General features: G+C 46.2%; 2 protein-coding genes across 2 annotated transcripts; one reads left to right on the forward strand and one right to left on the reverse strand.

The window, feature by feature from the left end:
* Positions 1–1,088: 1,088 nt before the first annotated feature.
* LOC128753516 (nicotinate-nucleotide pyrophosphorylase [carboxylating]-like) lies at positions 1,089–4,437 on the reverse strand. Its single transcript, XM_053855299.1, has 5 exons — positions 4,387–4,437; positions 3,259–3,512; positions 2,875–3,185; positions 1,351–1,482; positions 1,089–1,286 (listed from the first exon to the last, which is right to left on the reverse strand). Exons 2-5 carry the CDS (start codon positions 3,509–3,511, stop codon positions 1,089–1,091), a joined length of 894 nt encoding a protein of 297 aa, XP_053711274.1. The 5' UTR covers position 3,512; positions 4,387–4,437.
* Positions 4,438–6,284: 1,847 nt separating this feature from the next.
* On the forward strand, positions 6,285–18,077 carry ppp1r12c (protein phosphatase 1, regulatory subunit 12C). Its single transcript, XM_053857858.1, has 20 exons — positions 6,285–6,624; positions 8,415–8,589; positions 8,664–8,794; positions 9,112–9,230; positions 9,891–10,050; positions 10,372–10,516; positions 10,593–10,667; positions 10,737–10,816; positions 11,141–11,253; positions 11,314–11,381; positions 11,507–11,637; positions 13,326–13,413; positions 14,380–14,497; positions 15,164–15,273; positions 15,438–15,490; positions 15,579–15,615; positions 15,994–16,098; positions 16,404–16,454; positions 16,600–16,650; positions 16,734–18,077. Exons 1-20 carry the CDS (start codon positions 6,422–6,424, stop codon positions 16,818–16,820), a joined length of 2,100 nt encoding a protein of 699 aa, XP_053713833.1. The 5' UTR covers positions 6,285–6,421; the 3' UTR covers positions 16,821–18,077.
* Positions 18,078–18,357: the final 280 nt, after the last annotated feature.

The raw sequence follows: 18,357 nt of genomic DNA on the forward strand, positions 1-18,357 counted from the left end.
GTATCCACTGTCGTTGCACAGATGCATGAGTTCAGGAAGGAATGCGTCTTGTTTATTATAGTAAAAATGATGGCTGCAAAAGCACTCAGACAAGTGGCCTTATGTGAACTTCAGTCTGTCGTCTTTTCACCATATCTGGCGTCTTAACTTGCAGTATTTTCTCCACGCCCTGCCCCCAACTTCCTAAGCACCGTATGTCATAATATCTTGATGGGAGATAGATGTCAAATGATGCAAAAAGGAAACAACAACCCTTCATCTGCCTAAATCAGTCCAGCACACTCAAAGCAATTTTGAAGAACCAGCGGGGCGGTCGCACATTGCGGCCCAGCAGGGTTTCACTTCTCCATACTGGCAAACAATAGGAGCATTTCTGAATCCTTCTCAACGCCGTGTCTGTTCCAGGGGAAGTTGTTGATGCAAAAGCGTAAAACACACTGGTGGTGGGAAATTACTTGAGTCAAGCTCGACTTTTGTCCTTGAGCTTCTACATGAAAGGGGAATGAGTGAGAACACGAACCACTGCTCTCATTTCAGGCTCGATTCTTAACTAGATTTTAGTTCAGGAAATCACCAAAATGATCGAGTTTCTTTTTTATCTGGGTTGATGTGTTTCAACACTGACATCTAGGTGTCAAACTTAATAAAAAAAAAAAAATATATATATATATATATATATATATATATATATATATATATATATATATATATATATATATATATATATATATATATATAATGGCACAGATATTAAGCAAGTTTTTGCACTTGTTAAAATAGCATTTTATTTTATCAATAATGGGCCTTGAGGTTGACCTCCTACCTTTGTTTTCCGTGTTCATCTCAGTACCTGTCAATGCCGCAGCTTCTACTGCAGACAGCGCTTCCCTCCTCTTGGATCCTCTGAAATAGCTTCATGCCCAAGCTGTCAAGTTTGTGTATTTTTGGTTGGTATTTCAGTTGAGTTCAGTCGTTTCGGTGACTGGAGGTGAGCAAGGCTGCAACCATGAAGTTGGTTTGAAAGTTTATTTATCTGGCACACATTTGTGCCAAAACTGAAATGTAACAAGTGAAATCCAAACAGTAAGTTAAAAGCGTGGCTGCGGTTTCTGAACCTTGAGAGAGAAATCCACGACCGGGCAGCCCTGCGTGATGCAGCCCAACGAGACGATGTCCACATGAGGAGAGAAATATGAGGTTACATTCTCAGGAGTGATGCCTCCACTGGCTTCCAGCAGCAGGGATGGGAACTCCTGCTTCAGAGCATGAGCCGCCGCCTGCAGCTCCTGCGGGAGAGAGCAAAAGGGGCAGTGATGTCACTCAGACTGCGGATGCTTTTGGGATGGCTACCTGGGAATGGAAGTTGTCCAGCATGACGATGTCTGCTCCAGCGGTAGCTGCCTCTCTGCCCTCCTCCACGGTGCCACATTCCACCTCGATCTTGGTGCTGAAGCCACATGCAGAGCGAGCAGCTCTCACTGCCTGCAGCACAGAGAGAGGAGGTCTGGCTGAAGACTGCTGTCCATGTCCATGAAACTCAATGTCAATGTTTGAGATCGAAGGCACCTGCACGTTTGACCTGGATGGTCTTCAGAACTCACTCTGAGATTGTCAGTGGATGAAAAAACTGGAATCACATTTTGTTGTTGGGCATCAAACCACTGGTTCAGGGGTTATAGGCTCAAGAAGGTCAGGTTAGGTCCATCTGAAATACGATACACTTCCAAGACTTCTGACCTTCCTCAGCACATTCTACCAGTCCTTTTACTCCATGTAAGTGCCGATTAAAGGCACCAAACATGACTTGGCTGCACGAACCCTCGCTGGATTCCAGCCACTGAAGCCACTTACCCCACCTGTCAAGTCACGTTTAAAAGAAGGAAGCCAATCGGCTGAGGGCAGCTGAAGTCGAACGTAGACATGTCACCATTGTAAATCTTCATCTTCTGTGGAAGTTCTTCTTTCTCGATAATTAAGGTTAGAATAGTTTTCGTTTTTATTTTGTTTTGAGTTTTACTCTTACTTTAAATTACTTTTTAGACTGGCTTGTCAAGTTTTTATGATCCGTTTTTGAAAATGCTTAGTTTCAGTTTATTTTTATTAGTTTTAGTATTAGATATTTGTTTTGTTTTTTTTCATTCAATTTACGGTATTGGAACAAGATTGAAATAGTTCACGAAAATAGTCACTAATAAAAACCCAACAAAAGATACCAAGTTAAAAAAAAAAACCTGAAATCAAGTTTGGAACGATGACGCTTTTGCCGTCAGCACAAGTGACGTCACGGACTTGACATGCCGCACCAGGCCACAGCCGTCGTAAAAGCAGCCGAAAACAAGTCATCTGAAAATGCTTCCTTATGAAACAAATAAGGACAAAAGCGAAGGACAATTTCTCTGGAATTTTAGCTGGTTTTGTTTAGCTTTATGAACACTTCATGATAATCTTTCGTTGTTATTTTTATTTCAGTTAACGAAAATGATTCATAATTCTAGTTTTTTCGTCAGTTTTCGTAAACGACAACAAGTTTGTCTCGATGGTGTCAAGAGACGCGGGACTCGACGACCTCCTTCTACTTTCAGTGCCAATGAGTTGGACTTCACTTGGACGAAGAGTCCAAGTTTATGGCGACCTCTGCTGGCCCGGAGCTGACATCACGTGTGAAAATAAACTAAGAGTAGTTTAGTATTTCCAGGGTGAGCTGGCCTAAATACTACACAATCTAGCTGTACATATGAATAAGATAAAATCAAAACTGTCCATGCAAATATCCCCAAATGATAATAGATAAAGTGAGTAACTTTTTTTGAGGTATTTTATGGGGAGAGGCCGGTATGATACCAGAGGGTGTGATTTTGAGACCGGGACACCCACCTCGGTGATGCTGCCTGAGGCCCACACGTGGTTGTCCTTGAGCATCACCATCCCGCTCAGGTCATGTCGGTGCGTGGACACCCCTCCCACCAGCATGGCGTACTTCTCCACCAGCCGGAACCCTGGTGTGGTTTTCCGTGTGCCCGCCACTTCTCCGTGCCAACCTGATGCCGCTGCCTGCGACTGGAGCTGGAAACAGCGAGTGGCGATCCCAGACGCCCGCGCCAGGCAGTTGAGAGCGGCTCGTTCGCCGAGGAGCAGGTTCCGCGCCGGGCCTCGCACCACAGCCGTCAAGGTGACGGCCTCTGAGCCTGGAGGGGAGGGATGAGAAAACCAAACGTTGGTTGTCTGAAGGGATCCTTGCCTCTCATGTGCTGCACGGACCAAGCTGGGCTCCTTCCTGGTGAATCCACTGGACAGTGCAGCCTAACTCAGTGAAAACCGCAGTGAAGAAGGGACTTCCTGCCAAAATACTGTTGGGACTTTTACACAGAAGCTTTGCCTCCACATCCTGGGACCCCACGCACACTCCCGCCGCATCAAAGCTCGGCGTGTCCTCGTCCAGCCACTGGCGAGCCAGCCGTGTCAGGGTGTGTGGAGGGATTGCGTCGCACAGTTTGTGTTTCTGTGAGGACATTCTGCAACAGGAACCATGGCGATGAAGGATCAGAGTCAAACCGAACCGTGTTTTTTTCAGACTTGGCTTCTGACAACTGGAATATTATTATTATTATTATTAGTAGTAGTAGTGAAGGGTTGATGGAGTTTCATGAAACAGTGTCCTGACTTTCACAGGCCACCACATCTTGACGGACTAATTCGATGAAACGTAAAGCAACAGCGCCATCTAGTGGCCTCTGAAAATTAGGACAGCTTCATCAACACTGCAATACTGTGTCATGATACCTCATCTACTCATTACTAATTCGTATTATTATTATTAACTTGAATATAAACATTCTAAGTTGTACTTCCGTAATAGTTTAGATGATTTAAATTAGAATAAATTGTACACTCTGGTTGTGGTTTTGACCCCATTTATCAACATTGAAATCTGTGAGGTGGTTGTTTGGATGGAAAGCTAAGTGTTGTTGTAGGTCATTCAGGAAGCAATAAACTGTCACCATCTCATCTTCGATGTCACTCAAACAAGTCCAGTCACATTTTTGTCATGTTCTTTTTAACTGGTGAAATTTGCGTCTTTCCGTCACGTTTGCTCAACCAGAAAACTTCAAACGCATTCCTGAGTGGAGCATTATATGTCAGCAACATGGTGCTTTAATAGTCCTAGACAGCATTTAGATGAAAGATATTAAAACACAGCATAACTAGAGAGCAAAGCTGCTGGCCAACTTCACAGTCCTACTCAGAGATTTACAGATTTCCAAGCAACTAATGACTCCGTTATTGATGTCACAACTCCGGGTTGATAAAGCCGGCGCCTAAGAGTGAAATGTGATTCAGAAACACTCCGCAGAGGAGGAATGCTGTAAAAAGCTGTGATATACTCACATCCTGTCACTTTCTGATTTGTCCAACGCTGGACGATGCTAGTGAGCTGACGGCTGGAGGAATATGTGGAGTGGAATTTGACCCTGTTTGTATGCTGGAATGTTGACAGCCAAGATAAGTGAAGGCGCTATAGGGTCAACAGTGGTCAGGATGAAGCCGCTTTTCACGTGGAAATGATGAAATCACAACTGTTATGAGGAGATAATCGAACACATGCCACTGGTCATTTTCTTTTCAAACCTCTATTCGTTTTTCAAATCATCTCTGTCTCTCTAGGTTCCTTCAGAGGCGATGTGAACCTGGGTTAGTGATTCTGCTCTGTCACTAAGGTCCATTTTTATTTACAATTCCAATGACTGATTTCTGTTATCAGTGATAGGAGACTCCCTGGGCTTCGTGGGTCACGCAGGTTTAACATCAGGGACGGCACAAATAGGCCTGCAATAATGTTTGAAATGGAAAAATATGGCAGAACTACTAAAGGACAAATATGACCACAAAAGGATTGTCTCCATCACTCCGGAAATAGTAACACACCGTCAAAGAGTTTACCGTTATTCTTTTTTTTTAATTATTTATTTTTAAATAAATTGATATTTTTCTTTATTTTTTTTTGGTTTGGCTTTGTTGTGTGAAGTATATACAGTTTGTATTTTTTGCCCGGAAGAGATTATTTATTTTTTTCTCAGTTTTTTTCTTCTTTTTTTATGTTGACAAAACATGGAACATGAGTATGTTCTGCAATAGGATGTCCTCCTCAATTGTATGAATCAATAAATTTAATAAAAAAAAAAAAGAGGAAGTTTCTGGAACAGAAAGTAATTTGGGGTTTTTGCATCCCATCCCATGTGTCATACACACACGTGGGTATATTTATACCATGATCCCTGTGGAACAAATAAAGGACATCTAATCTCATCGAGGGGATTGTGAACCACATTAGTTCATATGCCTCAAGGCAACTTCTTTCTGCACAGAAACGGAACACACGTCTTTATTCAGTGGCATCATAGGAACTAATTTAGGAGAAAATGTATGGAGTTGTTTTCAGTGAAAGGTAGCAGTGTACAGTGGCACTGAAGCAGATGACAGTTTCCCACAGCTTATCACAGGAAGCTGAAAACAATGTCACAAGAGGAGGAACCTGAAGGAGAAGCGAAACACTAGAGCATCAGAAGCTCTTGAAAAGAGGCGTGTTGTCACAAGGTGGAGCTGACTGAAGGCAGGCGATTGACCTCATCTATTGTTGCACTGGTAGCAAGGGGTGCCGTTACAGACGGCGCGTTACCCAGTTCCTGCCTCCAATCTTCCAGCACAGACGACTGGCCCCGGATCTTGCTGTCCAGATTGTGATCACAGATGAACGTGGCCACCAAAATAGGCTGGAAACTTGAACTGCCTTTAGTTCATTTGCACTCATCCCTTTTCCATGTAAACTCTGAGTCGTACTTCAATGGATCTTAAAAGGCATATTGTACAAGTTATTACTACTGCCGTTCAAGTTATTTCCCTTTCGGTGATATGATTTTCATCAATGCACAGAATTCCACTCTTCCCACTGTGATCAGCAGGATGTCTGCCAGTGCCTGATGCAGCAGCGTGTGTTACCAAACACTTTATTACGACACTCAACCCAGAAAAGCCGTCATCTACGCGCATGGGTGAGCGCGTCCATGACGTTCATTCTGTGTTGTTTATCACTAAAAACATTGAGGATGTTAAAGTCTTGTAAAATCACCTCAAAACTCTTCTTTTTAAAAAAGACGACGGCAGAATCGAGAAGTCCGTCAGTTGCACAATGACAGGAAGCGCGAGCACCTACTTCCTGTCAGCCCTACTACAAAACATCCATCGTGACGTCATTAGGCCGGCACAGCTCCGCGCGCGTTCCACGCTCGGTCACGCGCCGCCTCGTCCTCCACAGCCGGAGCCTGATCGAGAACCAGGAAGTGAAAGTACACACCACACATGGAGGGTGTGTCTGTCGCTGCCACCGAGCGTTTTATTTTTAAAACAGTCCTCCTCGGTTAATTCAATGGGCGACGCGGCGAGGACCAAGCGGCGGGAGCAGCTGAAGCGCTGGGCCGGCTCCTGCACCGACAAAGCCTCGGCCGTTCCCAGGCCGAGGTGGCGGGGCGATGCCGAGGACGGAGGCGGGCAGCCGGAGGCCGAGCTCCGGGAGCCGCCGCGTGAGCCGCCGGAGTCCGGTGGGGATGGGAGCCCAGATCTCAAGAAACGGTGAGAACGCGTTTAGCCAAAAGAAGTGGGGAAACGGGGACCGTTGGTTTGTGAGCCGCCTACGAGGAATGGTGGCTTGGTTTGGAGAGGACTGGCCACAATAGTATGAAGCGTTCTAGCTGCGCGTTATTAGCCCTTGAATAAGGATCAGATTGACAGCTACATGGTGGTTGGCGAGCCATTTGCCCGAGCACTTGTTTACTAGACATGCATTTTGTTGCAATTTTAAATCTGATCAAAGTGTATCTCGAGCATTCTTATATTATTACGTTGCCACTGTCTTGTGCTCCCACATATTGAATTTACTCTCAAGGCAAAAACAATCCAGCCTGCAACACACTGGCTCTGATCTTTCCACATCTGTTTTCTGACCTCCATCTATTGAGAAAAGAAATCTCTATAGTCCGTTACAAACGACCGTGCAGCTAAAAATACACATTGTTGCATCATGTATCCACAAATGCTTCATCCTCCACCGACACATTCACCAACCCCAGCTGCATTTTCTCACAGTTCATCGGTTACGCATGTATTCATGTGCTGCTGAAGGGCTGCATCTATTTGGACTGCCGTTCTCCCTGCAGTCTTTTATTCCACTTCATTTACCTGTGTTCTTCTGGATTGATGTTCCCTGGAGTTTGACGCTTGCGCTGCGTGCAGTCGTTGAGCGTAGCCCCATAGACAAACAAAACATGTTTAAGTTAGTTTAGCATAAAACCACATAATACATTCTAATACTGTATGTATATGCTTACCACCCAGGACTTTGTGTTATGGAACTCAAAATTGTGGAAACTGAAAATATACATTCGCTTGAAAGTAACACACCACCATAGGAAGTTTGCTGTGGTTTTCACTGTGCCACTGTCAACCACTTATTTGGTGTTGACTTCCAGGTTATATTTGTAATAACTGAGTACCAGACCTTCCTTTGCCTCGCAACATTGGGCAGCACTGATGCCCCTAACGTGGAACAGGTCACGTCCATGACTAGGAACCAGTCATGAAACCCAGATTTTTATTTATTTATGTTTTGTTTAAATCATCAGACGAAGTTGCTCTTCCAGAGTACCTCTTTTGACAATCTCTCCTTATAATGTTCATTCATAGGAGGGCCGAACTACATGGACAGAAATCCATGTCTATGTCTATGCAATAGCATATGACTGTGGGTTTAGTGAAGCAGTTAAGTTGTGTATTCGCAATTGTCAGTTGTCAGTCAAGGGTCAGCAGGAGATGGTGTTTGTGGTTGGCTGGTTGGTGGGAAATTGATGTTGAAGCATTAATATATTTCATTTTCATCTCTCGATATGACTGTATTGTTCAGCCTTGATTCATGTCGTATTATTCTCATGAGCATAGTTGGGATTTTGGTCAGAGGCAGCCGTGGCAGAGAGACAGACGGCCGTTCAGACACATTTCTGAGGCACCTCTGCATGTTGTTGGAGCCACACAAGCAACGTCCAAATCCGTGCAGAATAGCAGCCTCACCAGCTGCTGTCATCTTTTTTCTCACAGAATGTGACAATGACTCTGCTTCTCTGTGTAAATTCTGTGTCTGTATTGACATTACAAAGTTGTCCTGACTGGGTAGAGATCATGGTCAGGTGGTAACCATGTTCACTTAAGTCAGTGTGAGTATAAATTCTTGTAGCCATCTGTGTTTTGATATTGGTATTAGATTAAAAAATTGATAAAAAAAAACAGATGCCAACGTTCCCTAAACCCTAACCCTAACATACACCTGAAGGTGAGCAGCAGTGTCAGCTGGATGTCCCCTTGTCTTTCAGTAAAAGGGTGCGGTTCGACAGGGCAGCAGAGTTCCTGGCCGCCTGTGCCAGCGGCGATACAGAGGAGGCCCAAGTGATGCTTAAAGATGCTACAGAGACCAAAAACAAGCAGGAGGAGGATGTGCCCGATATCGTCAACTGCTCCAACGCCGACGGCATCACCGCTCTGCACCAGGTGGGCTGCCTTTCCTGGCACTTCACTGGATTCCTTGGCTTCCAGCTTGTGATGTTTTTTCACTTTCCGCACAGGCGTGCATTGATGGCAGCATGGAGATGGTGTCATTTCTGTTGGAGCACAGTGCCAACGTGAACCAGGTCGACAGTGAAGGCTGGACGCCACTGCATGTGGCTGCCTCCTGCGGACACCCCGACATCGCAGAGTATGTTGTGCTAAACAATACTGTTTTGTTGTAGTGGTTTCGTCTTAATCGCTGTGTTGGTTCCACACTATTTTCTATGTTGAACAATAGCAACACTGTTGCGCTGTTGGCAGCACAGCGAGTTAGCTAAACCTTTAGATGGCTGCGCCGATACACACACACACACACACACACACACACACACACACACACACACACACACACACACACACACACACACACACACACACACTCTAACTCTTTCACCTGAATCTGCTGGGACTGTGTCCTCAGTGAATATTCAAGCATTTGATTTTGAATCTGCTTTTCTACCACAGGTTCCTGCTGCAGAAAGGTGCATCCCTGTGTGCAGTTAACTGTGACGGAGATGTTCCTCTCGACATTGCTCTGGATGAAACCACAGAGTCTCTGATCCAACAATATTCCCAAAGACAAGGTAGAAATTTCTTTATTTTGCTCCTGAACTACTATTTTAAAGTCGGCATTTGAACAGTTGATGTTTTCCGGCCGGAACCATGGTCTTACTACACCAGATTTGTTTTTTATATTAATAAAATGGGATGCATAGAAAAAACATTTTATCTCTGGAGAAATGCCATCATTAATACTATCAGTGTATTTATTAGTTTCAGGTAAAACCATGGTAGAATCCTGGACAAGAGTAAGCGACATCCAGCATCCATTCATTTGTGGCCTTCAATAGTCAATTGTTGTGTTATTGGAGGTGTGGTGAGGAGAGACAGAGTTGTTGGATGAAGTGGAAGTGGAGGAGGCCGACTTGCTGAGGCGACCCCTGTTGGGAAATGCTGAAAGAATGAGATGTGAAGAGGTTATCGTCACTGGTGTATTTCATTTATATACACGTCTATAACTGTAATGAAGGTTTGCTAGGAAGGAAATTGGTTTGCTAGAAAAAAAAACCCAAACATAATTATTTAGTACGCTAAATAAATAGAAACTAATTTGTTTAAGTATGTGGTCCTTTTTGAAAATTGCAGACCGATCAGCTAGTGTTTAAGTTGTAAGTGTGTATGTTGGCTTCAGTGAAATGTGTGACTTGAAGTGCTCATGCATCAAGTTGTTGGGTTGTGGCCAGGTGTGGACTTGGAAGCGGTGAAAAAGTTAGAAGAAGAACAGATCATGAAAGACGCCCGGGCCTGGCTGGCTGAGGGACTGCCGGAGGATGTTCGGCACCCCAAGACTGGAGCTACTCCCCTTCACGTGGCTGCAGCCAAAGGCTACTTGGATGCTCTCAGGTTGGAATCTCTTTAGCTGGTCATCTCAAAATGCCGTGTTGCGCGTTCAAGATTTGGTCCTGGTCATGGCTCAACCCAAAACAACGCTGAGTCCATGGTAGAATGTGCAAATGGCGTTCATATTTTCAAAAGCTTTACACCTTAGGATACCATGAATTAATATGATCACCATCATGTTGTGTTTGGTCATTTGGGCATGAAGAAAGCCTTCTCCTCAGGAAGCAGCCCAGATATTACGCTCGGTGTGATGACCCACAGCTAGTGATTTTCCTTTGTGAATCCAAACTATACTCCTCCTTTTGCTTCTCTTCTCCCTGTCAGGATTCTGTGCCAGTGTGGCCTTGATGTGTCTGCGATGGACTTTGACGGCTGGACCCCGCTGCATGCAGCGGCTCACTGGGGTCAAGGCGATGCCTGTCAGGTCTTGGCTGAGCAGATGTGTAATATGGAGGCCAAAAGCAAAGCGGTAAAGCCGGATTTTCATGACCTTTTTTTTTTTGGTTCGCACCTGTGTGTGTCGCATACTCACCTGTGGTCCGCAGGGTCAAACGCCCTTTGACGTGGCCGACGAAAGCGTGGAGGAGCTCCTGGAGGAGCTGTCTCAGAAGCAAGCCAAGGTGGGAACATGTTTGGTCTGATGATATAAAAGAGCTGCGTCTCTCACTGACAGCTGCTTGTCTTCACAGTGGAGAACGGAACGCTCGAAACTGGAGCGGCAAAACCCACAAGGCTCCACCACTGCAAACGCGCAAAATAAATTACGGAGGTTCGTATCCGTCTGCCGGCTTGAGTCAATATTCCTGGTTTGACACAGTTGTCTAAACAGTACTTTGCAATGACCTACGGCGGTGAGCTGCGTTTTTGACTTCTGTGATATTGGGAACATCTGAGGCCTGATAAAATGTATAGAGAGGATCTCACCCGAGTGAAGCAGTTGCCACATTCATGAGGTCACCAGAAGGAACCGGAATGATGACCAAATCTGATCAAACACAACTTAGTCCCCACCCTGAGCCCCATCTCTCCCACCATGCCTTTCACCAATAGCTGGTCCACATTTATGTCACACGCGTTTCCTATGACTCTGCAGGAGCTCCGTGTGCAGGATGAGCAGTAGAGACAAGATGAACGTGCAGGATCAGTCGAAAGAACGGGGCGTCTCGGGAGGTCTGGAGCTGAGTGAGGAGAAAGAGAACAGTCCAGGTAAACCAGACTGATCAGGCTTGAATGGATCCCTCGCTGAAATCGCTCTCTCTTCCTCAGAAAGTTCCACAGTTTCGAGTCCGGAAAGCGAGAGTGTGACCACCTCGACGGTCAGCCCCAGTGAGAAGGTGAGCATTTTACATGACAGAAATGTTTGGGGTCTGAGCCAGGTTATATGAGTGGTGTCACCGGAGCCGGGTTTTGACTAGTAAAACTTCATTGACTCGTCTTTTTTTAATCCCACGAAATGTAGACCCCAGAGGAGAAAGAAGAGGAAGACAAGGAGAACGACAAGACCACTCCAACAGCTCGGGTTCAGCCGACGCCCCAGATGAAGGAAGCAACCAGTGAGAGTCCCAACACCCCCAACTCTGACCGACGCAAGTGAGTTCCCCTAATCTGTCGCCTTGCTTTTGCTGGCTGTTTTGATATTGATATGAGTGTTTTATTTGATATCTATAAAACAGTACATTTTTTCTAGAGGTGTCAAAGTGACTTGCACCACTTTTAGTCTGCGGGCAGCACTTGTGTTCCTGTCACTTAGTCATGCTTTGTGTTAAAACATCTCATCCACTGCCATGGTGCTGGTTGTGTCTTCCGGCTGTTTCCACGCTTCTTCTCCATCTTATCACGTGAGATTTTGGGTTTGGAGGACGAGCGTCCTGATCGGTGCTGGACAGAATCCTCCAGGTTTATTCTAATCGACGTGCGTGGGATCTCTGACCGATGTCAGTCTCTCCGATGTCAGTCTCTTAAGATTCAGATTGTGCGTGCCCTGCATAACTGACCCTCTCTGCTGCTGCTCCTAACACTGGCCCCAGCGTGGGACAATATCTTTTGAAAATCCTCGACCAGAAACATCCCTTGATCTGGTCTTTTCGAGATAAAACAAGTGCTTTTTTTGTCAACGATGACGAAAATATTTCGGTAACAACCCTTTTTTTTCATGGACATGGGTCCCTGTTGACGATAAAGCGTCAGTTACGTGAATTTTCATGCACCATATGTTGGTACTATCAATCGGGCATTTCCCCCCAAAGCTCTTGGTGCAGTTGAACTGCAGATGAATTAGGTTGGTTCGCGCAGCTGATCTCCCACTTCAGTTCCTGTAGCTGGGTTGTGCTGAGGTCAGCGAGTGTCACTGTATATGGTGATGTCGTGGCTACATGTTGTCAGCACAAATGGGAAAAAAAAAAAAAAACTCAACAGTTGCGATGCATTATAGTTTTGACCAACGTTCAAAGTGTTGTGCGCCATCATGTGGTCAATCATTTGTTGAGGCCATTCTATTCTGAACATTATTGTATTTGGGCAAAATGATTTGTTGAAACATACTGTGTAATATACTCCAAGGCAGACGTGTATATTATGCATATCTTGCTATAGTCGATGGTAAATACAGTAATTCTAGCCCCTCTTTTAATTCTCATGACTAAAAATGACCGTAATGTTATTGAGTTTTCGTCACCTGAAAGGAGACTATCACAAGTAGACTAAAATGTGACTGACCCTAATAACTATTTTCATCCATAAGACTAAGACTGAACTGGCTGCCAAACACAACTCTGGATAAAACAAACCACAGGCATAGTTTAAGACGCTGTGATGAATTGGCATGAGTTCATCGTGTTAAAAATGAAATAGAAAAATATTTCTGGTGGGTTTTTTTCCTGTCGCACTCGTGTACTCGCCCAAATCAAAATGGAGTGCCTGGATCTCTTGTTGCTCTGAATAAATGCAAAGTGTTAGCATCCCTCTGCCATGTGAGCTCATGAATACAGCTTTTAAGCTGATTGATTATTAATAACCAGAGGGGTACACAGTCTGTCATGTTCACTGAAGAACCAGTTGGGCATTAAGAATAGTCAAATGTGAATGTACTGTCGGCGGAGCTCAGCACTTTCTCCTGAGTCGCCTGTTACGTAAACGGTGCATATTGGTTGCAATGGAAAATGTCTCCATGAGCAAAAATGCAGAGGACGAATCTTGACTCTTTATCTGTTTGTTACGCGTGTTTGTGTCGCTGTATAGTTGTATGTTATGTGTTGTAACACGGCGAGGTTTGTGCTCAGGTTCCAGCCGTCGGTCAGAGACGAGGAGTCCGAGTCTCAGAGGAAAGCTCGCTCTCGGCTGCTGCGTCAGACCCGCCGCTCCACTCAGGTACGCACCGAGCAACATTTGGCTCTGCGCTTTTGTTTGCTCATTTTGTTGTATTTGGCTGCTTGTACCAGAAATTCAAAACGTAGACCGCGGTCTGTGAGGGAGACGCGCGCGGTCAGACAAAATGTTCTGATGTGTTGGCAAAATAAAGTTTCAAGGGCTTCTGGATCTTTGGCCTCTTCGGCTTCAGAGAAGATCAGAACGGAGCCAACTGCTTGTTTCCTCGTGATGCACCTACTCTTTCAGTTGTTGAGGTTTTATTTCTTAACATTTAATTGTCAGGTGCTCAAAGGATAATGCAGTGTTTTTCAACCTTTTTTAAGCCACAGCACACTTGGTTCATTGAAAAAATTGTCCTTAGTCAAAAGTCCTGCGGAAAAAACATGTAGCTACTGTTACTGGGCTGTTATTTGCAGAAATTAATGAAGATGTATTTGTTTAAAAAATGCGCAATATGGCAACATGTATCATGATTCATTTATTTAGTGTGACGTCACGTTAGCCGTTAGCTCTCTGAGCTCTGTGGTGCAGTCTTTTGCGTCGCGGAACCAACAAGAAACACCCCATCGTTCTGTCGTGAAGGTGTGTGGTCACGTTAGAAGTGCATCAGGTTTAAAAACAACTCAAACTAGCGCATTTGACCGGCTTCTTTGCTGTGAGTGTGTGTTGGATGACGTGCATCCAGTGCAGCTCAGCTGCGAGTGATGAACAGTCGACGCATCAGCATAGATCTATAGTGTATAGAAAGAATGAGACCGAATCCATGTGATCTCCTCAAGTTGGTAGATTGAATGTCATCATATTGTCCACCGCTATGAAAACATGCTAATTCCCACGACACACCTGACACTCTGTCACAACACACGATTAAACGCTGCGATAAGGTGAGCAGACGCAAAGGAAATGATCTGAGCGAATCCTCGCATGTCTGAGAGTCGATCTTCAACGTTCCCTCCACGTCTGCAGGGTGTCACCTTGACGGACTTAAAGGAAGCGGAGAAGACGGTGGGGAGAGCCTCAGATCCCGCGCCTCGCAACATCCAGCCCGTCAGTCCCATCATCACCGTCACTCCAGCTGAAAGAGGTGAGTGAGATCGATACGCTCGGACTGTGTTTGATGGATTCCAACATATACACAAAGTTGCGACGATGGGAGATTCCAAACTTGATGCAATTTTTGGTGTTTTGTTGAGGTTTTGTTGCTGACTATTTTTGTGACCCACCTCAATCTTCAATCTTGTTCCATTACCCCACACTGAAGGGGAAAAACACTCCCTCTCTCCGCGGCTCGGCCCAAGAAGCAAAGAATGATGAAACGTATCGAAAGCGGTCGCAATTTAACTCCTGCGACCATCTTGTCACGGAGCAAGTAAACAGTCTGAGGTCTCCAGTTTGCCTTTGGAAATCCTCCTGAACTCAAACAGCAACATGATGATAGCAGCCAAAATAGGTTTGCTCAGTCGCAAGCATCGTTGTAGGCGCTTGAAATCACGCCACTGTCGGCAAAAACAAACAGGAGCGGAGAGAAGATTGCCCTCTGTGCCGGTGCTGTTGAGGGGAGCCACCGTGTTGCTCCTCAGCAGGAAGAGCTTTCGCTCCACGGTCACGTGCGATGCACATTTATTTGCACTGTGAGCTCCATGTGATGTGCTTCATGTGGACCAGATACACCGAAACTGTAGAGGCGAGTCAGGAGACAAGCTCCCAACTGTCCGACTGGTTTGGTCTCACGTTTGCCTCTGTCTCCCAGACACCGACGCGCCGAAGCAGGTGGAGCCAGAAGGAGAGAGGCGGCTGGGAGTGAAGAAGAGAGTGAGGAAGGAGAGACGCTCGACTGGCATTGTTCAGCCCGACGACGAGGTGATGGGTCGCTGTTGTCCTCTTCATTTTGCCGTTGTTAAAGTGCTTTAGGTGTTTTCTCATGCTGTCGAGCCGAGCATTAGCTGCAGCCTGAGGCTCGTGCTGAAGCGTTCAAGTCCTTGTAGCTCACATGGATCACAGAGACGGTTCTTGCTTGTCCTCAGAATAAAGATGGCGACGCTCAGCAGGAGGACACCAACACTGACTCGACTGATGTGTGAGTGTCAGCCCCACAGTGGACTGCAGCTGTCGATGGAAAATTCCAAATAAAGAGTTGATCCTGATGTTGTTTTGTGCTGCTGCAGGGGGAGCGGCGTGGCTGACGCCACTGGCTACTTAGCGGTACGTGCTTCTCATGTTGTTCTGCAGCCAAACCTTTCTGTGGGTTCAGACTTACACACACCCACACACCCACACACCCACCCACCCACCCACCCACACACACACACACACACACACACACACACACACACACACACACACACACACACACACACACACACACACACACACACACACACACACACACACACACACACACACACACACACACACACACACACACACACAGACACGGACAGACCTGGACCTTTGAACCCCAATGAAGCTTCTGAGCAGAGGGTGGAAGCCGAGCTTGTTCCTCTCACTGAGCTGTCAGTGGCTGCTCACTGTCACGAGACACTGCCTCTCAGGGATGGTAACCCATGGCTCTCCCGACAGATGTACCACCAGGAGAGGCAGCAGAACCGGGCTCTGAAGGAGAGGCTGCAGGAGATGGAGCTGCAGCTGAGTCAGAGCAAGGTGGAGCTGGAGCGGCTGCGGCAGGTTTGTGAGCTCAACTGGAGCAAAACTTTCCCCGTGCGCCATGTGACAGTCCTGCAGGGTCGATGACACAGTGTCCTAATTTTCAGAGGCCACTAGATGGAGCTATTGGTTTAGAAGTGATGTGAGGCTTCATTGAATGAGTTGTTCCAGGCCCAAACCTTTTACAGCAGACAGCGCCATCTGGTGGCTTCTGGAAATCAAGACAGTGTTTCATGAAACCTCGTGGACCCGTTGCTACTGAAGTTCATTTGAAAGCTGATCTGTTCGAGCTGATCCCGACAAGAGTCGTCTCTCTTCCTGTGCAGAGCCAAGAGAGCAGCGTGGAAAGGCCGGCGCTGCTGGAGCTGGAGAGATTTGTAAGTCTTGTTGCGTCTCCAATGGCAGGTTTCTGTCCCGTAACAAAGTAGCAGTTAGAAATGTGGCTGAGTCAGAGTTGGTCACATGATGCTTGAGTCCGTCGTGTCTTCCTTCAACACACGCTCACGGTGTGATGTCTTTCAGGAGAAGATGACCCTACAGAGGAAGGCGCTGGAGTTGGAGGACGAACTCAAGGTACGCACACGACAGAGACGGGGCGATAAGAGAGCCCTCTTGTGGCGACTGCAGCTACTTCATCCAGTGTCCGTGTCCCGCAGGTTATGTCCGACCTGAAAGCCGACAACCAGAGGCTGAAGGACGAGAACGCCGCCCTCATCCGGGTCATCAGCAAGCTCTCCAGATGAGGCTGGCGCCAGCAGAGCCAGATTTCAAAGTATTAACAGGAGTTGTCCTCAGTCCGAGAAACCAGGAGCAGCAACGGCATGGAACATTTGCACATGTAACGCTGGTTCAAGTCCAGGCTCTGTTGCTCCTTCTGGACTGACAGGACGTTCCAGCCTCTTCTTTTTAGTCCAGTTTTAGTTTTTTTTTTTTTTTTTTAAGTGTAATGTTTTATGTGCTTCACTCCTGTGTTACTTAGTTGGGACCTAAAGCCATGCAGCGTTGCGTGAACGCTTTCTGGACCTCAGTGGGGACGTATAAGGGAACGGAGCCGCAGTTTTGGGTGATAACTGGAAAAACAATGTGCCAAAATCCTGCCCTGGTTTGAATGTTCTGAGTGGCGTCTCTTTTTACTTCTCAGCTCTAAGACGGGACCAACCTAGACTTTCTCCTCCGAGTCTGTATTTAAGATATTTATGTGCAGGGGGAGGGGCTTCTCATCAGCTCTCACGCTTCTCCACGCCCTGGTGGGAAGTGATCCTCGAAGATTTCACCCCCTTTTTTTTTTTTTTTTTTTTTGACTGGAAGCTTTGAAACACTGCGACTCCCGGGTGCCGTGTTTGAGCGACTGACGCCGTCACCAGAGCGACCGGGCAGGTTCATGTCTGAATGTTTACTGTAACTTAGAGGGAAAAAACAAACAAAAAAAACAACTAAACTTGCATGAATTATATTTTGATGATGATGATGATGATGATGTGCCTTCTGCTTCAATTTTTCTATCTGTTTAGCTTCAGCCAACACTGATCCAGGGTCGGTTTCACACTGGAACCAAACACATCTGCTGATCCACCAGTCTGGTCTGAGAGCTCTTTCGGGGAACATGCTTCTTTCTAACCTTTTAACCTGCTGTGAAGTGAGATCTCGACGGACGGCGTGTGCGACACGTCTGGAGCCGTCTGATGAACCGTGCTCTTCCAGGCGGACGGTGGATCATCAGCTTCTTCTTTGGTCACTTCTGTATGAACTGTGTGGGTGCGATGATGATGAACACTGTACATATGTGGGAGTCTGGCTGACGTGTGCTTATTATTTGTGCGTTTGTGGAGACACTGGACCGAAAATGAGTGGAAGGCCTAACTGTTTTGGAGGTAATAAAGTGTTGAGATGAGCCTGTGTGCTGTCGACGGGCTTGTTTTTCATCAGTCAAATGTCTTGTCATCACTTGCTGACTACCTAACAAGGTTTAGTTTGGACGGTAGCTGCTGCAGACACAGGTCCTCGTGGACCCGCAGCCTTCAAGCTACTACAGGACTGTGTTGAGGAACAGCTGCTCGTATCCAGTTCTCAGCACACAGCCGTTTTGGGAGGGCAACTCCAGGACTCCCTCTTCCTGTTTCCACTGCAGGTCACCTCCAGATAGTCCTGACCCACGGTGGCATCTGAATCCCCTCATCTGGTCTTGGGTGTGACCGCATCACCACCTGTATAAAGTGGGACCCAACCAACCCTATAAGTTTTTTTTTAGGGGAACCATAAGACAGTTGAGGAATGGAGTGA

Source organism: Synchiropus splendidus, chromosome 2 (genome assembly GCF_027744825.2).
Source record: "Synchiropus splendidus isolate RoL2022-P1 chromosome 2, RoL_Sspl_1.0, whole genome shotgun sequence".
Classification (NCBI taxonomy): Eukaryota; Metazoa; Chordata; class Actinopteri; order Syngnathiformes; family Callionymidae; genus Synchiropus; species Synchiropus splendidus.